The sequence below is a fragment of the Pseudorasbora parva genome, chromosome 4 (genome assembly GCF_024679245.1).
Source record: "Pseudorasbora parva isolate DD20220531a chromosome 4, ASM2467924v1, whole genome shotgun sequence".
Classification (NCBI taxonomy): Eukaryota; Metazoa; Chordata; class Actinopteri; order Cypriniformes; family Gobionidae; genus Pseudorasbora; species Pseudorasbora parva.
The window spans coordinates 35424296-35449757 of NC_090175.1; the positions used below are offsets into that span (position 1 = coordinate 35424296).

The 25462-nt window shown below is 36.6% G+C and overlaps 1 protein-coding gene across 1 annotated transcript in view; it reads left to right on the forward strand.

Annotated features, from left to right (window-relative positions):
- sh3gl2a (SH3 domain containing GRB2 like 2a, endophilin A1) overlaps positions 1–25089 on the forward strand; it is a 51526-nt gene extending 26437 nt beyond the window's left edge. Inside the window, exons 2-9 of the mRNA XM_067441609.1 lie at positions 6782–6850; positions 7820–7892; positions 7980–8123; positions 16646–16779; positions 19454–19612; positions 20407–20510; positions 22999–23117; positions 23203–25089. Coding sequence (XP_067297710.1) covers positions 6782–6850; positions 7820–7892; positions 7980–8123; positions 16646–16779; positions 19454–19612; positions 20407–20510; positions 22999–23117; positions 23203–23399 — 999 coding nt within the window. The 3' untranslated portion in view covers positions 23400–25089. The remainder of the gene's footprint in view (positions 1–6781; positions 6851–7819; positions 7893–7979; positions 8124–16645; positions 16780–19453; positions 19613–20406; positions 20511–22998; positions 23118–23202) is intronic.
- Positions 25090–25462: the final 373 nt, after the last annotated feature.

Sequence of the window (25462 nt, forward strand, 5' to 3'; positions counted from 1 at the left end):
TTAAAAACAACTAAATTTGGGTTGAAAATGGACAAACACAGAAATCGGGTTGTTTGAAAGGGTCCATTCACTGGGTTCAAACAACCCAATTTCTGGGTTTGTCCATTTTCAACCCAACTTTAGTTGTTTTTAACCGAGCATTTTTTAGAGTGTTGTACGTTTTGTTACGCCTAAAATACACTCATGACTCATTAAGAGACTAGGCGCAACCCTTTTGGACCACGTGTTTGCCATGTTTTTTTGTTTGTTTGTTTTTTCCGTTAAACTAGCAAAAGTGTATTTGAACTTCTAGCGTTATAAGGGATTTATTGCATCTGAACCAGTCTTTCAAAATGGATCCCTTGTACCCTCTCAATGTTTAATCATGTCAACTTGGTAGAGTTGCTAGTGCTGTTATCGTTCTGCTCTTGCTTTTCTCTTGAGCCTCTGCCTCAGTCATTTCTCTGTCACCTTTTACAGGTCTAAACATCATGTTTCATGTTTGCACAATGTTGTAATACCTAATATAATGGATATCTAAACTCTGGCTTCCCTAGTCAAGTATATACTATCTAATTGGAATAAAAATACGTTAGGCTTATCTTTACAAAAACTAATTAACAACGGTAGGCTGAGAGAAATTTTGTGCTTAATTTGTGGGAATTTCAGTTGCATTCAGCACATTTTGATGATGACTCTGAGGTGGCTTGTTGGAAAATAGAAGCCTCAATTGGTCTTCTTTGTCACTTACAGGATTTGTCTCAACTATTTTAAAGGATTAGTTCACTTCAAAATGAAAATGTCCTGATAATTTACTCACCCCTGTCTCATCCAAGATGTTCATGTCTTTCTATCTTCAGTCAAAAATAAGTTGTTGTTTTTTTGTTTTGTTTTTTGAAGAAAATATAACAGGATTTTTCTTCCCTTAATGGTTTTCAATTGCAGCCAATGGGTTGAAGGTCCAAATCAATGCAGTTTTGAAGGGCTTCAGATGCCTCTGCACGATCCCAGCCGAGGAATAGGGTCTTATCAAGTGAAAAAATTGGTAATTTTCTAAAGAAATAAACATTTCTTTTTTTAACATCAAATGCGCAACTTCGGTGTTGTTATTTTTCACTGTGTAAGACGTCATCACATCCGAAAGGTCACACATGTGACGTACGTGAAATAACCGACCCATGTTAAAATGAAATTGCAAAGACTAAATCAAACACCCTTTACAAAAATAAGGCTAAAACAATGATGTTGGATATTTTTAAAAGTTGGAAAACTTTGAGCCTTCACTTCACTGAAAAACCAAAGTCTTTGAGGTTAAAAAGTATTTTTAGAAAATGCCAAAAAATGGCTGAAGACCCTATTCAATCAATCAATCAATCAACTTTATTTATATAGCGCTTTTACAATCACGATTGTTTCAAAGCAGCTTCACAGTGTCAAACAGGATAATATTGCGACAAAATTAGATTTGGCTGTACAGTCGTACTGGAGAAAACAGTAATGTTATCAGCTTAGTTTAATTTATCATATAGCAACAATGTTGGCAGATCAGTATTTAAGTTTATAGAATTAAATAAGACCTAATTCATACATTTTATTTGTATAATAAGTTGAATAACTTTTTATTCCTCAGCTGGGATCGTGCAGAGCCCTCTGAACCCCTTTGAAACTGCATTGATTTGAACTTCCAACCCGTTGCAATTGAATACCATTAAGGGAAGAAAAATCCTGTTATGATTTCCTCAAACTTATTTTCGACTGAAGAAAGAAAGAAATGAACATCTTGGATGAGATGGGGGTGAGTAAATAAGGAAATTTTCATTTTGAAGTGAACTATTTTAAAGAAAGTCTAAATACAAGTATATGGTATTGTAAATTCCCTTAATATCTACACTGTAAAAAAAAAAACGGTTATTTTCTGGCAGCAGGGGCGCCAGAAAAAATACTGTCAGGAAAAAAACACAGATAAACTGTAAAAAAACAGTAATTTCTTATCCTATAATTACAGTTTATTACTGTTATTCTACACAAAATTTTTCTTATAATACCATGAAATCTTTTACTTTTAACGTACTTTAATTGTTAAAATACAGTCATACACAGTCATACACAGATAAATTATCTTTAAAGAATGATAAAAAAAGTTTAAGTACAGATAATTACATGTACGTGTGTGTATGGGTATGTATGTTGTTTGACATGTTTAACATGTTCATTAACATGTTCCGATGGGACGATGGGAATGGCCTGATCATCCCAATGCTGTATAAGGCAAATCTGCAAGATCGGGTAGTTCTAGTAGCAATGTGGGGTCTGTGAAGTTTAACTGACCAATTATAACACAAAGGCAGAGCTGGCTGAAATCACTTCCGTCTCGGCGAGGTTGAGTTGAAGGTAAAGGTCATCCAGGTGAAGGTCGGAAATTTCCATCAAGCAGGCTGAGATGCGAGCAGCTACCGGCTGATCATCCGCTGGAATGAAGGGTAGAGAGATGTGTCAGAATAACAGTGATAGGAAGCGCCATGTTTCTGAATGATTCTAGTTACAATTACAACAAAAATACTGTACAAAACAGCTGCATGATAAGATGCAAATTTGTTGAATGAGAAGAACAGTGCACTTATTCCTCACCTGCATTGCAATGCTCATCTGCTGTTAGTCTCCAGTCTTTCCACATGACCTGAAATCACACACACACACGCACACACACAAAAACATATAATACAAATAAAAAATAGGATTAAAGTTACATGAATTCAAACATGCCAGCATGTTTTACTGAGACAATGCAAAACCTCAACCTACTGTGCTCTGAGCAAAACTAAATTTATAGTATTTATAATTAAAGTTAAAATTATATTACTTTGCCTTAGCTGCATCATTTTGCTATCAAGGGGTGTAACAGTTACCGTTAACTATCCAATAATCTGGATCGACGCAATTTTCATAACCAACTAATATTATCCAATATTCAATGACAATTTCCTCAGGGCATCCCAAATTGTTTTTATATATTAATTAATTGAAAGATTATTATATGCATACTGTGCGGTTTTGTAAGCTGATGCATTCAGAATAACTTATGCAATTTATGATGTTCGTATTTTAGTCTCATCTGCTTTCCTGCAACTTAGGCCTAACGTTATTGTTTACAGTTTCAAAAGAGACTGAGATAACGTTAATGGCGGTAAAGTACTACCACATAAGTTTCAAACTTTATAACGTTAGCCAAGTTAATCTTTCTTGTTTAAAACAGTTGGAAAATTGAAAGGCCTGCTGTGATATTCAGTGTTTTACTCTCAATGCCAGCTGTGACTGAACACCGATCAGAAATGCTAACAATAGCTTTAAAAAAAAATGAACAACACAAATGTCTAGTCACACGATATCATAAAATAAGACCTCAGCCAGTGATCGGTTTGATATGATGGCCGCAGACTCCTTGTCAAAAATCGCTGTAACGCGAGACATTCTTGCTGAAATGCCGCGTTATTTTTCCTCACATAGTTCTGAATGTCCACAGTTTCGATGCTCCTGCTCACGACTGTTCTTTACGATCCACAGTAACCGTTTCTCACAAGCATATCGTAAAATAAGTTCAAATCGCCCGCCCTTACATCACTGTACCACTCCTCCGCGAACTGCTGTGTTTGACGGAAAATTAAACACAGCAACACAAAATAAATTTGAATCTGCGTTGCGTGCGCATGAATAATAGACATGGTTAGGAAATTTAGGGGAGAATTAGTCAGTGAAAAAAAAATATCAAAAGGAGCATTTTTTTTTTTTTTTTTTTTTTTTTGCAAGACAGTTAAAAGATTAGTAGGCTACTACAATAGTTGAAAACCTACAGATACTATTTAGGCTAAAAACTCGCTTTAACAAGCACATTATCTTGTTAATGTGTTAAACAAGACAATAAACATTAAAAATTTCTAATTTATTTAATCTTTCATTTCCTTTTTCCTATTTTTACAGAAAGAAAATCTGTAAAAATGCTAAATTACATCATCAAACTTATGTAAAAATACAGAAATGTCCTCTTTAAAAACGGAAATGTCATGTAATACCATAGTACAAGCAATTCCTGTAAATTTAATAGTCAAAAATTAAATTACAGCAAATATCTTTAAAACAACAGGAATTTCACTGTATAATGAAAAAACAGGAAAATCCTGTAAAAAAATAAAGACCATTACCTGTAAAATGAATTATTATTTTTTACAGCGTAGATCAGAGATGTGTAGATCAAATATGCACTGTAAATTCTTCAAGGGTTAATGTTTATGGTCATTTCAAGACCTCAAAGTGTCTTATAACCTCCCCTTCGAGCACTAGGAAATAAAATAGTTTACATAGCCCTATACAAAGTTAAGCTATTAGAGATTGGATGTGTCCAAAAAACAGTTAACCTGATGGAGCCTATATTCTCATGTGCTATTACCTAATGTTGACCTAAAAACATTCTAGAATACTTTTAAAAAAATGCTGAATCAGTTGTGTAACACAGAACTTGCATAAGCCACCCTATAGTTGTTGTTTGCTGAATAATGGTCATTGTTGAGATCAACAAAGCCAAGGTGAAAACCATTAGAGCATGATTATTTTTTATTTATAACCTTTCAAAGCCATAAAGGGATCAAACATTAATAGTTTTTTATTATAATTCCAATTAAGGTACATGTTTTGGTTAAGCTTTTATTCTGTAAAATATGTTTACATGCTTCATATAGTGTACAGCTATTGGTTTATTTCTATATATAGATACATGGTGATCAGCATATATCAAATAAACCTTTAAATAAAAACAAAGTCTGCTATTTAGTACAGCATTCACTCAACAGCATTAAACATTCATTCCCCATGCAGGCTAAGATTAATGATTTGCAAATGTTGGCTAGTAATCACTTTAAATGTGAGAATGATATTGTGCTGTCATCCATCTGTATCTTTATTTAATTCCTTTTTAATGAAATGCCACGGGTCATCAGAGATTAAACACCCCGCTATGCTTTCAATAATATCATTCATTTTCCAAGTTGCTCTATGATTTAGCTCTGCAGTTTGACTTTCTCATTTCTCTCATTCTCTGTTTACTTTAGAACAAAGATGTCCAAACTTTGTCCTATAGGGCCACTGTCCTGCAGAATTAATGCTATTAATGAGAATTTGGAGCTAAACTTGAGGACAGTGGCCCACCATTGGACAACACTGCTTTAGAGAATGATGGGAATAAAGGGATTCTGATAAAGTACTATTCCTTCAGTACTTTTAGGCTAATATGTGTAATATTTCATTGATATTGGAGATATTCCTTATTGGAGCCTTTGTACTAAATTGAGTCATTGGCTGATTTTATTTTTATTCAAATTCCAGTCCCATGGGATGTATTAGTATCTTTTTTTTATCCAATCTTCTTAACACAGTGACAGCTCAATCTTGAAGGAGAAAACGTTCTTCTTATGTAGTTGTGAGTGAAGACTTTGGTGCAGACAAACCCAGTATTTGATTTGACTTGGTGCATATTTGTAGAAGACTTCAGAAAGAAAATGCTTGAATCCATAATCCTTTAAATTGAAGTACTGCATTAGTAATTATTGTTTTAAGTTACACATGACGAGTTACAGCAATGTAAATAATATCATGAAATGTTGATATATTGTTAATATTTGAATACAGTTGAATTGGGCTAGTAGATTAGTAAGAATCAGCTTCCTGCTGAGGAGGATATTGTTATTAAGCACATGTTATACACCACACATGAATAATGTTTTGCAGCATATTTATAGTAGGTTATTTTGGTTGGAAACAACACTTTGTTAGTCTGTCATTTCGTTAGAACTCAATTTCCTTTCTATCTTGAAATAAAAAGTGTTATTGTAAAGATGGAGACTTGAGTCTGATAACATTACATTAAAAGTACATTATGATGTTCTTCCTAAATACCAATCTGTAAATACTGCTGTTGTTCATAAATACCAGTAGTAACGTTATACAATGAGGATGTTGTCATGTCACTATCAGTGTCCCAATATGTGGTAAGCCAGGGTCCTTACTGTCCTTACCAGTTCCTGAATTCATGTACACGATATACTGATTCAGGAACTAGGGAGCTGATTGAGACACAGTTAGAGCGTAGACTTTGGACTTGAGTCCCACTTAAGACTTGACTTGGTTTACAAGGAGAAATGTTGTCCTGTTGAGTGGACACAAAAATAAAGATTTGCGTTTTCATGCTTTTTTTTCATGGATTTTACAATGCAATTTTCATGCATTCCCTGGGAATCAAACCCATAACCTCGACGTTTCTACTTTACTGTTTGAATTACAGGATTGTTAAAGAATTGTGTTTTAGGTGCAGTTTTTTCGTTTTTGTTTGTTTTTTTAATTCTGGTGAACATTGTCACCTCAAATTATTGATTTAACTGTCTGGTCATCAAGCGATACATGTGTCATTGAATTGTGGTTTCCCTATCATTACACCAAGCATGTTCCTGGGTCAACTACAAGAATTAGTTGTCGAGACATCCAATATATGTGTTGTTAGTGGTTCTCCAGAGGCAGGGTTGGTAAGCACTGCATTAGACAAATGATGCAAACAACACCTTTCACATTTCATTCTATTGGATATGCTACAATTATCTTTATGAATGATTTCTTTCTAATTTCTTCTTAAAAGTGCATCATGTTGCTTCAGTGTACAATTTGAAGGAAAAGAAAAACTAATGTATGATATGTACATTTTAGGACAGAATTCAAAATTTATCGAAAAAAAACTCATTTAAAAAACTGTTTTATTTTGCAGAGAGTTAGTGAGAAGGTCGGAGGGGCAGAAGGAACTAAATTAGATATAGACTTCATGGAAATGGAAAAGGTAAGTCTCCTTCAGGGAAGGTTATAATTCTCTTTCAAGAAGTATAGCAGTGAGCATGTGGCTGTTTATCAGAAGTTTCTAATTTTGGAAGGTTTAATTAGGTCATCTGATCTGTAGACTTAAAATTATAGTTTAGCACCCTCTAATTAAGTGAGAATATGTTGAGTGTGTTTATATGTATTTTAGAGTATCTCTCACAAGGATGAATTGATGGATGGACGGATGACATGAATTTAAGGGTTAGTTCACCCAAAAATTCAGTCATTAATTACTCACCCTCATGTCACCCCAAACCCGTAAGACCTTTGTTCATTTTCATAACACAAATTAAGATATTTTTGATGAAATCCAAGAGGTTTCTGAGCCCTCCATAGGGGTCGAGAAACTGAGACTAAATTGTTGAATAAAGCTGTTATTTTTGTTTAGTTTTTGCATACAAAAAGTATTCTTGTTGCTTCGACATTAGGGTTGAATCAATGGAGTTACATGGACTATTTTAATGATGTCTTACCTTTCTGGTCGTTGAAATTTGCAATGACATTGCTACCTATGGAGGGTCAGAAACCTCTTGGATTTTTTCAAAAAATATCTTAATTTGTGTTTCGAAGACGAACAGAGGTCTTATGAGTTTGGAACAACATGAGAGTGAGTAATTAATGACCGAATTTAAATTTTTGGGTAAACTAACTTTAATGAAAGAATAACTGTGGGGCTGTATGCAACAATGGTACGATCAGAGCACCGCAAATGACAAAAACATAATGCAGTGATGTATTTTCCAAGTAAATAATAACTTGACATAAACTCCTTAAGATTGTCATAGAGTTGGTAGAGTTTAATTTAAGCAATCTAGCTGATGTGTAATGTCAAAAACTGCATTTGAAATATGAGGAATGTTTAATTGTTTTTAATGTCTAAAATACTTTTTTCTTTTTCTTTTATTCGTGTATGTTCTTATCTTTACCATAGAAAGTTGACACTACCACAAGGGCAGTGTTGGACATTTTGACCAAGACAACAGAGTACCTGCAACCCAATCCAGGTAAATGTTAATACTAATTTTCTTTTTAATTGTATATCCATAGTTTAGAAAATAAAAATTAAACTAATGTACATCTTGTTTATGTAGCAACTCGTGCCAAGATGAGTATGATGAGCTCCATGTCTAAAATCCGTGGAGGAGATAAAGGTCCCGGCTACACACAGACGGAAGTTGCCTTGGGAGAGTCCATGCAAAAGTTTGGCAGGGAACTTGGAGAGGATTCCTGCTTTGGTAACGCTTGCTTTGTTATAAGCACAATGATAAAGTCGTTAGCTTTGTGGACAGCTGTCCCAAACATAGCGTGGCATACACAATGTAAACGGTGTATTTCAAAATAATGACTTCTATTTGCATTTATCAACAAGCTCTTTTGACTTCATGGTTACTTAGTTTGCAAACTAGATTATACTATAAAATGGTCGTCATTTCCCATGTTGGTGTGTAAAAAGCAAAATCCATGACCGGCTGTATTCATTGATTATAAAGAAAAAAAGCATGGTAGTATTCAGATCTTTAAGCCACTGCACACATATTAATCTGAATATCAAACTGTAAACACAGTTCAACAGAATGCACAATGAGGTCTTTCAATAAGGGCATTTTCAGACCTGTTCCAAAATAGGGTCTTAAATTGTTACAGTTGAATTTTTTTCTTAGTTCTGTGTGCTTTCATACGGCAACATTTTAAAACATACCATTCGGTGTGCTTCTGCAAGTCACATGTGAGTAAAATGGCCCCCTCATTGGTCAGAGTACTTTTTTTTTTTTTTTGCTCATAGCATCATCCAATCAAGATGGTATGACAAGTTCGCTCCACGGACCGGGCTTACTGTGGCTTTATCTGTAGCTGTCGTTACACACACATAAACGCACAAACTTATATGAATTAGTCATTATTCCTGCTATAATTTATAATTTAGGGCGGTAATGCATTTAGGTTGGAATGCTTTCTCACCACAACAGAACCATGCCAGAGTTGATTTTCAATAGGGCAGAGATCTTTTCACTTGGGATGACTTAAATTTTTATTCAAGTGCGATTGCAGTGTTCATATACGCCTAAATGAACCAAACGAAGGGTGAAAGCACACCAGGTTCCAAAATAAACAATCCAGCTGTGAAAATGCCCTAAAAGTATGCCCCAAATCACATGACAGAAGTAGTAGTTACCAGTATACTATTCCAAATGCATATAATTTAAATTCAACCCACAAAAACTGACAAGACTTACTAGCATCAACACAAACATTTTTATTGTCCATGCTATTGAGTTTGGAAATGTCTTTATGAACAAACCTTTAGGGTGTTTAATATGATGGTGTCTGAAATCACTGTATAGCAGGGACACTTGATATCCTGCCAGCAAGCAAAATCTAGCCCATGACAAGGTTATCAATGACCCGCAACCACAATCCAAAATGTTTTGACAATGTAGTTCTGCTTTTGTTGCTGCATTGCAAATGGACACTGCAGCACGACAAATCCGAACACTCCCATTATAATAAACAAAGCTCTCTATGATGTAAAAGAGACACCATCTAAAGTGTGCATGGCGCAAGAGCAGTTTGAACCAAAGCAACAAAACTAAATGTATGCTCCCATTATAATAAACAAAGCTCTCTGTGATGTAAAATATATGCCATCTAAAGCATGCATGGCTAAAAGAGCGGCTTTAAGCAAAGCAACAACTAGATACATTTTGGCTGAATTTGGAGCATGTGGGGGGACTAGGTAACCTCAGAATGACCTATAAATAAAATTTTATTATTTAAAAAAAAAAAAGCAGAAATCGAGCACAAATGTAGCACAAACAAACAAGCAAACAAGACTATTTTGGGTGAATTTGGAGCATGTGGGGGGCTGGGTAACCTCAGAATGACCTCTAAATATTCTTTTAATATCTAAAAAAAAACAGAAGCGGCACAAACGATGCACAAAATACAGACTATTTTGCCAATGTTATGCGTTGGGTGGGGACTGGGGAGCCAACTTCACACAGGTGTCTTACCTCGCGGTCTGAGACACAGACACATCTGCTTCTTGAGTTTTGAACGGAGTTATACGGTTATACAGTGCATGCAGAAAGTATTCACAGCACTTCACTTTTTCCACATTTTGTTACCTTAAAGCTTCCAAAATGGATTAAACTCATTATTTTTTTCCAACACACAAACAATACCCCATAATGACAATGTGAAAGAAGTTTCTTTGAAATCTTTGCAAATTTATTAAAAATAAACAATGCAAAAAAGAAAAATCACAAAAATCACAATCATAGGTTGGAAGGTGAACCATATCCACAGTCTGAGGTCAAGAGCAGTCTAGAGCAGATTTTCATCAAGGATGTCTATGTACATGGCTGCATTCATCTTTCCCTCAATCCCGACTAGTCTCCCAGTTCCTGTAGCTGATAAACATTCCCACAGCATTATGCTGCCACCACCATGCTTAACTGTAGAGATGGTATTGGCCGGGTGATGAGTGGTGCCTGGTTTCCTCTAGACATGACACTTGCCATTCAGGCCAAAGAATTCAATCTTTATTTCATCAGACAAGAGAGTTTGTTTTTCCTTCTCATGGTCTGAGAGTCCTTCAGGTGCCTTTTGGCAAACTCCAGGTGGGCTATCATGTGCCATCTGGCCCCTCTACTACACAGGCCTGATTGGTGGAGTGCTGCAGAGATGGTTGTTCCTCTGGAAGGTTTTCCTCTCTCCAAACAGAAACGCTGGAGCTCTGTAAAAGTGACCGTTGGGTTCTTGGTCACCTTCCTGACTAGGCCCTTCTCCCTGCGATTGCTCTGTTTTTCTGGGCGGCCAGCATTAGGAAGAGTCCTGGTGGATCCAAACTTCTTCAATTTATGAATGATGAAGGCCAGTGCACTCCTTGGGACCTTCAATACTGCAGAAGTTTTTCTGTACCCTTCCCCAGACCTGCGCCTCTATACAATCCTGTCTTGAAGGTATACAGACAATTCATTGGACTTCATGGCTTGGTTTGTGCTCTGACATGCACTGTTAACTCTACCTTATACAGACAGGTGTGTGCCTTTCCAAATCATGTCTAATCAACTGAATTGCCACAGGTGAACTCCAATCAAGTTGTAGAAACAACTCGAGGATAGTCAGTGGAAACAGGATGCACCTGAGCTCAATTTTGAGTGTCATGGCAAAAGCTGTAAATACTTATGTACATGTTTTTTTCTTTTTTCTTTTTTTTTATTCATGTTTTATTTTTAATACATTTGCAAAGATTTCAAACAATCTTCTTTCTTGTTGTCATTATGGGGTATTGTTTGTAGAATTGAAGAATAAAAATACAAACTCGATTCCAAAAAAGTGGGACACTGTCTAAATAAAAACAGAATGTAATGTGGAAGTTTCAAATTTCAATATTTTATTCAGAATACAACATAGATGACATATCAAATGTTTAAACTGATCAAATGTATAATTTTAAGAGGGTTTTGAATTTTAAATTTCATGGCATTAACACATCTCAAAAAAGTTGGGACAAGGCCATGTTTACCACTGTGTTGCATCCACTCAGGAGACAGGTTGCTCAAGTTTAGGAATTTTAATGTTGTCCCATTCTTGTCTAATTCAGGCTTCTATAGATTCTCAACTGTCTTAGGTCTTCTTTGTCGCATCTTCCTCTTTATAATGCGCCAAATGTTTTCTGTGGGTGAAAGATCTGGACTGCAGGCTGGTCATTTCAGTATCCGGATCCTTCTTCTACGCAGCCATGATGTTGTAATTGATGCCGTATGTGGTCTGGCATTGTCATGTTGGAAAATGCAAGGTCTTCCCTGAAAGAGACGACGTCTTGATGGGAGCATATGTTGTACTAGAACTTGGATATACATTTCAACATTGATGGTGCCTTTCCAGATGTGTAAGCTGCCCATGCCACACGCACTCATGCAACCCCATACAATCAGAGATGCAGGTGCTGATAACGACTTGGGTTGTCCTTGTCCTCTTTAGTCCAGATGACATGGCATTCCAGTTTTCCAAAAAGAACTTCAGAATTTGATTCGTCTGACCACAATACAGTTTTCCACTTTGCCACAGTCCAATTTAAATGATCATGTTTAGGTATAGCTTCTTTTTTGACCTATAGAGTTTTAGCCGGCAATAGCAAATGGCATGGTAGATTGTGTTCACCAACAATGTTTTCTGGAAGTATTCCTGAGCCCGTGTTATGATATTTCCATTACAGTAGCATTCCTGTATGTGATGCAGTGCCATCTAAGATAACTTTTTTGGGAGGAAATGAGTGATCCTCTGCCAATCTTGACTTCTGAGAGACACTGCCACTCTGATACCCCTTTTCCACCAGAATGAACCGGGTGCTAGTTCGGAGCCAGTGCTAGTGTCAGTTCTAAGTTGGTTCGACTTGAGAGCCTTCTAAGAACCGTTTTCTTTTCCACATGCTAAGAGCCACAACAGAGCCAGGTCTTACGTCATACCAGAGTCCTGCACGGGTCCATCCCAGACCCGTTAATATTTGCCCGTTACCCGATCCGTGCCCGCAATAAATCACACACGCTAAAATCATTCCAAATAAAATGCTTTATTTTTTTTAATATTGCACTTCTCTCAACATCAACAGCATCATGAATGGGCTAAAGAAACAGGCTAAAGTGCCTTTATAGACTCGTTGTCAACAATTTTATATACTTCACTCACCAACTTTACTTTTACTTCATCCATTGCTTATCCTGCAACGCTCGCTCCATCTGGGCTACGAGTGGCATCAACAAAAGTCACAGTGGTGGTGACGTGATGGATCAAATGGCAAATAGTTGTTGCGTGTATGTGTAATGGTAAATTGGACATAGAAATTGTAATACAGTATGTTTGGGGGGGAAGAAGGACGACCGGATCGTTTTGATCGTTTTTCGAGAACCGGCGAACATTTAAAAGACTTAACCAAACAAAGCGAAAGTAACGCGGCCCCTCACGGACATCTGCCACGCACACACATAATAAAACAAACACAACTCAACGTAAAATCCAGGTCTGGTGGTGATCTCTCGTCCTTATATGCTGCCGAGCTCCCTCGTGAGAGGATTTGAGACCGGTGTGGCTCACAGGTGACACTCATTCGCCATCACGCCCCGGTCTCGCTCGCTCCTCCGCCTCGCCACAGCACAGAAAAATATTGCACATATTTTTCATCCGCGCTTCTACCCGCTCGCACGGAATTAATTATCCGCCCGCACCCCGCCCGTGTATTTTATAATTTATGTCACAATCCACCTGTTTTAGCCACTTTTATGCCCGCGGTACGCGACCCGTTGCAGGACTCTACTGCTAGCGAGGCAGCGGGAAACACACACACACACAATTTCCAGGCGTGTTCTATCTAATGCATTGACGCTGCGCAGACCAACCCACATATGATATCCAAATACTGCGCGAGCGATTCAAAAGCATAAGGGGTCGTTGGCGCTCGCTCTACTTTGATGTCATACGCAATCAGTCTGCACAGCGCGCGCCGATGCATCTCGAACAAGCCTTCCCTCAGTGGCTCATGGCTTTATGATCCTACATCAGCATTAAAACGCCGCAAATCCAACGCATTCGTGCAGCTCTCCATGATTTGTATAGACGGAGATTACAATCCAGCAGCTGTTAGCTTGATTAGCTGCTATTGAAAAAATGGCGGTCACAGGTTTGTGTTCATCTTGTTGATCACGGTAACGCCGCCCCCAGGCGGTGACGCAAGCGGTTCTTACTTCTAGCCCAGCAATGTTTTGGTGTTACTTAAGAACCACTTTTCCTGGCTCGGAGGTGGTGCTTTGGCTGTGGAAACACAAAGAACCGATTTGAAACTAGGCTCTGGCTCCGATTTAGCACCAGCACTGCCTTGGTGGAAAAGGGGTATGAGAGGCTCTTTTTATACCCAATCGTGTTGCCAATTGACCTAATAATAAGTTGCAAATTGGTCCTCCAGCTGTTCCTTACACGTATGTACATTTAACTTTTCCGGCCTCTTATTGCTAGCTGTCCAAACTTTTTTTTGAATGTGTAGCTCTCATGAAATCCAAAATGAGCCAATATTTGGCATGACATTTCAAAATGTCTTTAATCAGAGTAAATATATATATTTTATTTATACAATGAAAACTTCTTGCAGTGTTTTTATACTTATGATTAATTTATACAATGCATAGAGCACTTATTATTTTTGTTCTCCTGTAGTAGTATTACTTTCTTATTTCATAACTTATCATTTACTTGATTTCAGTGAGCTTGAGTTTTATTTAGGCTAGTAGTTTTTTGTGAAATTGACATTGGTGACAGGAATTCTGAAATTTATATGGTATAAAAAAAGGTGTTTATAGATCGTTTATTGTGATTTATACGATTTTGGTCATATCGCTCACCTCATTAAAGTAAGCATTAAGTTAAAGAAATGTAATCATAAACTTTTTAATAGTTCAGTAATATGTCAAGCTTGGAACTGTTAATTAGCCTGGCTGACTTTTATTTTATACTTTTCTGACTTATTTTCACTACTAACATTACTATTTTGCCAACAGATTAAATTTTTGTCACCTTTTTCACTCCTGATGAGTTTGTACTTGTAATGAGAGCGAGTTTCTTGTGCACACTGCTTGCTTGCACAGTTAAATTGCATTTAATAGGTATCAGAATAACAAAATGTTTTGCGATTCATTAAGTCATATTTAGTTTTTAATAATCACGATGCAAAGCTTCAGGATATTCAGATCCTGTTTATCATTGAATGGTGCATAGTAACAGATTTTTGTGGTATATTCAAGTTTAAAACTGTTTGAATTAGCAGGAAAGATTTGTGATTTAATGGCAAACAAATATCAACACAACGTTTACAGTGCAGGTGTTTCAAAACCATTTGACTATATACTCTGGAAAATGTTTTTACAAACTGACCAGCACTAAGTGTTTGGATAAAAGAGGATATTAAAAATATGGTGCTATATTTGTTACTTTATAATTTATATTTGTTACTGTAAATTTTAAAACCATATGAAAAAGTAATCTGTCATTACTATTACCAGATAATATTGTTGCACTAATTTTCTTAGCTATAAGTATCCCAGTATAAATTAGGGATGGGACGAAATATCGTTTGACAAAATATCGCGATACAAAACGTGACGAAACGCATCGAGGTCGAAAAAAGTGGATCGCGAAATAAAGATAGATGGCACTGCTGCATGATTTGCGTAGTATATAAATAATTTAGTGTATTATATGTGTGTGTGTGTGTGTGTGTGTGTGTGTGTGTGTGGGGCAGACATAATAAAACGCAGCGCACATTTTCTGTTTGATCTGAGGCATAGCCCATAACGTTAGTTGGAAAAAGTGAGAGCAGTCAGACAAAGGATGTAGCAGCAAACATTAAGGGAAAGAAAATGGTTCTTTAGCATTAGCATTAATTAGCATTAATAGCTAGCATTAGCATTAATATTATAATGTTAGCATTAATATTCTAAACCAAAAATGCAGTTATTGCCTACATAAACTACCATATTTTCTGTTTAACTTTTATTAGACTCCAGAAAGAAAAGGGCGTTTTTTCACTGAGCACATTCTCTGCAGTCTGAGCGCGAGGCACTTAATCTCACTCTCTCTCATGTCTGAGGTAAATCATTAACACCATCACCGCTTACTGTACACGTGTTTTATTGAACTAAATACATTACAATCGGCTAAAACGAATGCACAGGTTACTTTCCTGAACAAGCGCGCTCGGTCCCGTCCGTGTTCTTCACACTGACTGTCCACGTGAATCGCGGCCCAGTTCGGCGCGCACACGCAAAATACCGGCAGTTCAACAGGGAAAGCGGATCTCTTAAAGGGGCCGCACTATATTCCTACTCGTGTAATATGGACCTCCTCCAGGTATGGTGTGGTTCTGGTGCGCTCACTGGTACACATTAACAATTTTTCATAAGAACTGTGCCCTGTTCTGAATTAAACTGCCAGTGTAAAAACTCCCTTTATATTCTTAAAATGAGAGAAATCACTACTTACTCATTATTTTTAAGTTTAGGCTTAAAAGACATGAACAATTTCTTAGATAAACATATCTATGACCTTTGATATGTCTAGTCTTCATGCTGTATTGATTATTATTGAATAAGTATGGCTTCACTAATAATAAATGTACATTTGCATAAAGCATGCATATTTGTCCATACCTATGTTGATTAGAGTATTAAAAACTTAATTTAAACTTAATTTAAGATACATTTACAATTGCTAAAAAGGTGCAATTAAATTGCGATTAATCGCGAGTTAACTCATGACAATCATGCAGTTAATCACGATTCAATATTTTAATCGATTGACATCCCTACAGTGCCCTCCACAATTATTGGCACCCCTGTTTAAGATGTGGTCGTGGACTTCTAAAAATTCTCCTTTTTTTAAAACAACATAGAACCAAAATGCAAAAAAAGAGAAAAATCCTACCTTTCGTTTAAGTACGTGGTAAAAAAAACAAAAAATCAAAGATTTGGAAAGAAGTTTTTTTTTTTTGATATCGTATCGTGACGTATCGTATCGTAACCCTGGCATATCGAGGTGCACCGTATCATGAGTTTAAGTGTATCGTCCCATCCCTAGTATAAATAGAGTAGTATGGTTTGTATTAGTGTATGGACATGCCATTCAGTACATTGGTGTCTATTCTGAGTCCTTAACAGTTTCCCATCTTAAAATACACATATAACATGTATTATACTCCTGTGTTTTGCAGGTGTGGCTCTGATCGACGTTGGAGATGCCATGCGAGAGCTGGGTGAAGTTAAAGATGCTCTAGACATGGAAGTCAAGCAAAACTTTATTGATCCCTTGCAGAATATGCATGATAAGGACTTAAAAGAAATCCAGGTGAGATGTAAGAGATTATTGCATTAAATCGGTTTTCGATTCAATCGCATCACAACAGGTTGAGGGAGACACAGACCCGATTACTTTTGTGTTAATTTTCAACCACTTCTGTTCTGATATCTTTGTGGGGAGGGTCTATGAGCAAGTAAACGTATGCTGTTGTTTTTTTAAAGATCTCTCAGTCTTATGGACAAAATAAGCTTGAGCAATTTACATATGAATGTGACCGGACACTACAGAAAACATGCAGAGAGCAGCAGCGTTTCGTTTCTGTTTTGATAGTCACAAGACATCACTGAATGCTGTGTGTGTCAGAAATCGGGATTGGCGAAAGAATATTGTCGACTGAAGACCCAAGTTTGGTTTGAAGATGAAAAAACATACCAAGCATGGTTTTAACATACCAAGGTTTAAGTCCTCTCTGGCTAGTGCCCTTGCCATAATGTGTACGCATTTGCTCAACGTAGTGGAGGAGTTGACGGCCTTTTGTGGCTGTTCGAACACATTCAACCACGTGTAAACTACGAAAGCAGTCAGGTCGAATGCATTTTTGATCACCTCTGGAAGGCTCTGTTTACACCTAGTATTAATGCATTTTTGTCAATCCAATCACAAGTGGACATTGCTAAATACAGGGGAAATCTGGATCTTAAACAGTTTGAGCTTGTCCACTATCGACCACTTCAGAGGTTTGTCAAAAACACATTTGGCCAGATTGATTTCGTACCGTTTACGCTCATGTGGTCGAATGTGTCTTAACAACCACAAAATATCACCTACTCTTACAAACATCTCACAATCCTGGCCAGACAGGATTTCAGCTTTGTTAGCTGAAGACCCAAGTTTGGTTTGAGGACTAAAAATGCACCAAGCACAATGTTCCTGATTTCTGACACACACTCAGTGGTCAGCATGGTCTTGCAGCTATCAGAGCAGAAGCAAAAGCTGATGCTCTCTCTATGATTTCTTGTCTCCGGGCACGTTCATATGTAAATTCTGCAAGCTTATTTTGTCCATTAGATCAAAAGATCTGAAAACGCATACATTTACCCACCCATAAACAGGGCTGGACTGGTAATCTGGCATACCGACGCACTTTGGGGCCGGAAGTGTTTTAAAATGTATTTATTTTTACCTCTGACAACATGCAGCGACAGCGGCCCATTGGTTTTTCTTCTGAATTGACAAGCCGTCGCGAGAGAGACCTCCCCTCCATATTAGACGCTTTTTTCTATTTATTTATTTATTAGTAGGCTATTTGAGCGCATGGAACTGCAAAAGGCGAATATCCGCGCAGCCGCTGACACTGACGAACGTGCGCTGTGTTAAATGATTTTTACCCTGTGTCTACCATGATCTTACATTTAAATGAAACTGGCCTACAGTTAAACTACAGTCTATAAAACAGTTTTAACGTCTGGATCCCATGAATCAAGGACAAAGATTTTTTTTCCTCTTTAAACGTTTTATTAACTTTTTTTAATAGATTTAATTAATTTTTTTTAGCCTCATGAAAGATAGATATCAGTGTCTTACTTAAATGATGTGTTAACTCTTAAAAAATATTATTGTTCAACCCAAAAATGTGATCACTTACTCACCCTAATGTCATTCCAAACCTAAATGAATGTATTTCTGTGTTGAATAAAATAAAATAATTTAAGTTTTTTGTCCATACAATATTCAAATGGAAGCCTAACCAAAATGGGTTGGTTGCCAACATTCTTCAAAACATCTTATTTTGTGTTTCACAGAAGTCATACAGGTTTGGAATGACATGAGAGTGAGTAAATGACAGCATTTAAAAGAAGTAAATTTACTTTACTGCATCCTAGCTCAAAATCATCAGTGCTTTACTGTCAAGGGCATTTCTGTGTGACAAAAAAAAACAATATTAAGTTTATCTGCATTTGCAGCAAATTCGATAATAACTATCATTATTTGTCCTTGTCCTAGTTTTATTTATTTACTCCAATTTAAGGCCCCAACCCCAGCAAAAACATTCACGGGGAACTCATGGGCCTGATGTTCTGGGTATGCCAGAGCTGAATTTTAGCCCCAGTCCAGCCCTGCCCATAAACCCTCCCATCAAAGAAATTAGGACAGAAGTGGTTGAAAGTTGAAAACAGACTAATTGAATCACCAGTTGTCTCCCTCTTCTACTTGTGATACGATCGACCAAAACACATCTTAATACCAACTGTAAACAGGGCCAAAAAGGGTGTTGAATGAGTGCTGTTAAAACAATTCTGGGAAGAGCTGAATCTTTTTTCACACACATCAGCACTAGGCCATTTAATTCTAGGTCCAAGAAGAGAAGAACAAAAATGGACATAAAATGAATAATGACTGAAATTGTAACTATGCAAACAATATTTTAAGTGGATCACTGGGGAGAATAATAACAATAAAACGGTATGACCTCTTGACATACAAATGATTCACTCTTATCAGTCACTTATATTTATTTAATCATTTTGGATATGCTTCTGTTGAGAATACAACTTTCAGATACAGCCTGTGCGGTTTAAATGTACTTGTGAATAAAACACTGCAGTGAGAATAATTTTGTAATATTGGAAATAGCTTTGAAGTCCCAACCATTGTTGGTGACAATGCTTTGGAATCCCACTAGAGGTCAGGAACTAACCCGTTTTTCTCTGTGTTATGACAGCATCACCTGAAGAAGCTGGAAGGGCGACGGTTGGACTTCGACTATAAGAAGAAAAGGCAAGGAAAAGTCACAGAAGATGAGATCAAACAAGCCCTGGAGAAGTTTGACGAATCAAAGGAGGTTGCCGAACAAAGCATGTTTAACCTTCTGGAGAGTGATGTAAGATCTGGGACCTGCCCTGTGCTTGCCTTTGTTCACCATCCATTTCATGCCTCTGTAGTCTTTAATTTACTTTATCTGTCCCTATTGCTCCATACTGTATACCATATCCAATGAGTCTTTCCCAAGCATCTTTCCTTCAGGATTCACTTGTTTTCAGTTATCAGTGCATCTTATACAATGGCTATGTTTACATGGTAAATAGGCTGATTATTACCAATAATCAAATTAAGATGTCATGCATGGGCAGACCTTTTCAGTCACATTTACATGATACTTGTCATATTTAGATTATTTACTAAGAGTTGTGATGTTTTTGCTTTAAAATAGGCAGCCTTCAAGCCCTCCCAGCGTACACGGACCTGTTCACCAGTTCTAGGGTACATGGTCTCCCTCATTTTGCAGAAGCTGCACTTCTGCAGAGTTTATGCTTATAGTTTCACACAACATGGGCATCATGTGTTTTATTGATGACACATTCCGAGCATTAATGTGCATGATGCCAAGAAGTGTGGCTTCTTCTGTTCCAGCATGTTTTCGAAACCCATGCATGAGCGTATAGTCAGATTAAAACCACAGTACTTCACGTATTTTACTGTGATTTATGGTTATTCTAAATATGAACATAATCATAATCACAGTAGTGTTTACATGAGCTCGCAGTACTTTACAGTACTGCATTTATAAGGGTGCATGTAAATGTAGCCATTGTTTGCTAGTCATGACCTTCCATATACAATTTTTGAGGCATTTCATGTGTAATAGTTGTTGTTGTTCTAACTTTGTTTCAACAGATTGAACAAGTGAGTCAGCTTTCTGCTTTGGTCCAAGCTCAGGTGAACTACCACAGACAGGCCGCAGAGATCCTTCAGCAGCTGTCCAGCAAGATAGAGGACAGGTTTGTATTGTAGAAAGAACCACAAATTTCAAGACCCATCATAAATCTAGTCTAAACCTTTAAATGGAACCACAAAACAAAACTATGCAATTGCAGGCATCTATTCTTAAAGGGTTAGTTCACCCAAAAATGAAATTGATGTCATTAATGACTCACCCTAATGTCGTTCCACACCCTTAAGACCTCCGTTCATCTTCGGAACACAGTTTAAGATATTTTATATTTTAGTCCCAGAGCATAATGCAGTCAATGCCCACTTTACTGTCCATGTCCAGAAAGGGAATAAAAACATCATCAAAGTAGTCCATATGTGACATCAGTTGGTTGATTAGAATCTCTTGAAGCATCGAAATTTTGGTCCAAAAATATCAAAAACTATTATTTTATTCAGCATTGTCTTCTCTTCCGCGTTCCTCCAAAAAGATTCAAACGGTGTGAATCGATCAATGATTCGGGTTGCCAATGTCACGTGATTTCAGCAGTTCAGATCGCATCAAACCGCCAAACTGCTGAAATCACGTAACATTGGCGACCCGAATCATTGATCGATTCACTGATTCATTAACCGTTTGAATCTTTTTGGAGAAACACGGGAAGAGAGGACAATGCTGAATAAATTCATAGTTTTTTATATTTTTGGACCAAAATGTATTTTCGATGCTTCAAGAGATTCTAACCCTTTAAAGGGTTAATTTACCCAAAAATGAAAATTTGTACATAATTTTCTCACCCATGTGTTGTTCCAAACCTGTAAGACTTTAAAATATATTTTTTGTGTTTTGAAGATGAATGAATGAAACCTGACAAATTTCTGTCTCTCCATTTGACAGTCCACTTAACTACCACTTTGATGCTTCAAAAAGTTCATAAATCCAAATAAATGGAGCAGTTGTAATTTTAAAAAAATGTGCTGAAAAGGCATTGACAGGGTTATTTTTTGCGACTGACCTAATTGCATTTGTAGGAGTTTCCCTTTCAGACGCAAAAATGTATGGGAGGAGAGTATTTAAATTAATCTCGAAGGGTGATTTACTAAGGTTTAAACTTGTCAAAGTTGTTTGCGCCAGTTGTTTGTCTTAGGCCCCGTCCACATGGAGACGCGTTTAGCTGTTTTACGTATAAATTTTGACCATATCAGCGTTTCGTCCACACAGATCCGGCGTTTTGGAAGCATGAATCCGATATTTTCTGAAACCGGGTCCCAGAGTGGATAAATATGAAACCGACAACCTTGCGTTTTTGTGTGTCCAATCCGCATATTTTGAGTCATTTAATAACCGTATTTGCATTATTGTTAAATGTAGGTTGTGTATTGTTATGGTAGGTGTAGGAGTCAATAAAACACATCTGTTAAGTAGCAAATGTATTTTATCGTGAGATTTTGCCTCACCTCCTACCATTGCTATACCCCTTCTAGCCACAACTCTTTTTCTCCGTTATTAGTTATTTCTGTGGCAGAATTACAGTGCCACACACTGGCCTGGCATGTATACTACATCGTTTTGAGTTGGTTTAAGTGATCTGTTACGCAGATATTTCTTGAAACAAGGAAGAAGAAAAAAAGATAGGATTGGAAAAGCTCTCGCTTTGTGTGGACGGGGCCTTAAACCAGACACTAATGGGTAAATTGCACTGGTCATTATGGAAATGATCCAGCTGCGTGTCGTCAGTAGATGACACGCTCCCCTCGGCACATTTATGGAATTGTGCTCTCACGCTAATTTGCTCTGTTTATTAAATCTGGCCCTAAGTGTGGAAGTAATTTGAAACTGTGAAGTAACAACATGACAGCCATGACCTGTCTTGTCATGTTAAATTGTATTTTCTAGGATAACTGATCGCACAATTCAATATTTGCTGAGGAAAGCTTGCAAATAAAGATAACTATGGCAGATGAAAAAGCAGACTTTATAAGTGAATATATATATATATATATATATATATATATATATATATATATATATATATATATATATATATATTATGTATATGTATATGTATGTATATGTATGTATTGTTTATTTCAGTATAACTTAATTCATAAGCCTGCATTCCACAGCAATCCGTTTTAGAGTTTGTCGATCTGTCCAAGGGAGCCAGGGGATGCGTTTCTGTATCCCACCTGCACTTGGCTGTTGCAGAGCATCTCGCTGTGTTGCATCACATCAAGAATGTCACATTTTTAAGATCCTGTTTGAAGTTAAAAGCAGTTTGACATGTCTAGAGACCCCATTCAGTTCCATTCTGTTGCACTCATCTGTATTTCAACTCAAAAAAAAATCCTATGTGAATAACTCCACCTGTTCACGATAAGTGTGGCTTGGTAAAGCATGTTAAGATGCCTGTAGTAACAACTGGGGATGCAAAATACGCAAAACATGCTTTGCATTTAGGCTTGCTCAGATGGAAAAATTTTTGTGTAAAAATTACGTATTTGACAAGAGTTTTGTTTGTGGTACGCCATTTATTTGTTCATTTATCTTGACAGAATAAGAGAGGCTTCTTGTAAACCAAGAAAAGAGTATGTCGCCAAACCTCGCACCTCCCTGGATTTCAGTGAGAACCACAATGGGAATATTGGGCACAGTGGCCCTTCTAGGTCACCAGGTAAGGCAAAGACATTTTTTAATCTATGAAATGCAGGATTATGTTTTCTGTGCTGTAAAGATTTCTTTTTTTGTACCTGTTTCAGCTCCATTGGACCATCCTTGCTGTCGTGCACTTTATGATTTCGATCCTGAAAATGAGGGTGAGCTAGGCTTTAAGGAAGGTGACATCATCACCCTAACCAGCAAGATTGACGACAACTGGTATGAAGGAACGGTCAATGGGCAATCTGGCTTCTTCCCCGTCAACTATGTAGATATCCTGGTAGCTTTGCCCCACTAAGTCTTATGCATGTACGCTAATCATGACCTGACCAATCCAACCACTTTTTCTGCAAGAGGAGAAAATAACCAAAACAAACAGCACAAAAAGCTCTGTTGTGATATTTGCGCATAGGATATAAGCAATGAAAACATTTCGAGTGCCCTTTCGTAAATATTATTCCTGACTTGGAATGCCACCACTTTGTTGTATTATTGATTTATTTTATCTTTCTTGAGGGTGAGACCTCTGCATTGCCTGCTGCTATGCCTCCTGGATGTTCAGATGTGTTTTATTTTTGCCTGTTTCCATTTTCAACAGCAAAACATTTATCCACACCCGTTTAAAAAAAATAAAAAATATTTGCAATAAAATAAGATAAAACAAATTATTTTGGTATTACGTTCTTAGGATAAAGTATTAATGAAACGTTATTTGAAGGATAAAGGTTGAATTGTGAAGTATTAAACATCTGAGGGTTTTTTTTCTTTGACATAGCAATAATTGTAAAGCAAATATACATTAACATATTTCATATTCATAGTGTGAAATGTTCCACTGTTTGTTTAATGTCCTAAAACAAATTTTAGCCTTTGAGTGGTGGTAGATTCGACTATTTAAATAGATTCATATTTAGCAACAAAGAAAAAAAATCACAGATATAAAAATAATCATTTATTTGTTGTGTTACAGTGTGTGATTCATCGGTCATGTAACATCTGTATGGTCCATGAATCCTGTGGGCCTTTTCAAGCTTTCCATATCACATTCCATAGATATTAAACTGATCACTAAAAGGCAAAAAAAAAAGTTTTATGATGTAATGTGTGCGTGCGTGTGTGCCTGTGTACATATATATATGACTAAAAAATATCCCTGAGTGTATGTTATCAGAACCCATGAAACTGTGCATATCAATTTTTTTTTCATACATTTTCTTTTAATGTTTTTTAATGGTGAAGTGTTATTTCTGCTTTAGTAATGGCAATGATTGAGTGATTGTAAAGAAATGACAGGTACTCCCCTATGTCACTGATCAGAAAAAACGCACAGTCCTGAATTTAAAAGTACCACAGAGCAGCAATGTTTGCACTCTTTGGTAGAATAGATTAACAAATTGTTGTTTGCACTTTGTCATATTAAACGTAAGTAAGGGAAAGTATTTTAACATCGCAAAAATGACATGCAACAACTGATGGCTGATTTAAAGCAATTTCTGATTGTAAATGATGTATAATTTGGTCTAAAGTTTCCACAACACAAGTATATATGTTTTTAAAATATTTAAGTGTTTAGTTCATGTATTATTTATTAATATTAAATCTAAGATCCCCTTTATATTATAAAACATAAGCATAGTTTGTATTGTCAGGAAATACCAATATTTTTCAATTGTGTTGTTATCCTCAATGAGGTCTGTACAGTAATTTTTGTGTTTTATTTCCTATTTGTGTATAGTCATGTAACTATAGTACCATGTGTTACTTTTGGATCAGTGTTGAAGCATTTACCATTAGATATAAAATAGACACTAGATATTTATTAAAGTGCTGGGGGAGTGTTTGGTCGTGATGCACTGCATATCATCTCCTTAGCATGAATTTTCAGTGACTCATATGAATGAATAGGCTTGTACTGAGCACAAAAAATGTGAAAAAACACAACAACAAAAAAACTGTGCAACTTCAATAAATACAACAGTTTAAGGGTGCATGTGGAGTGTGTGTATTTTGTTTGATGACCAGTAGGTGAGGCTGCCATAACACACAACTCTGCCACTACACAGTATTTTCCCCTCCTTTACCTCAGAATTGATCAAACATCTGTCTAAATTTACAACAACACCCTAGTGAAAAATAATTATACTGAAATGCATTTATTTTATGCTAAGGATACTGTAAATACATTTACACATGTATATACTTAATATAATACCCTACAATTTTACTGTTGGTATACTAAGTTTGTGTGCTAAATTGGAGCAACTAATTTTTTACTTAATGTACTTCCAGAAATAGATCCAACTAGAGATATGCTTTAGTATATTTGATTGTGCTCAATTGGAACTATTGCAAGATTATTCC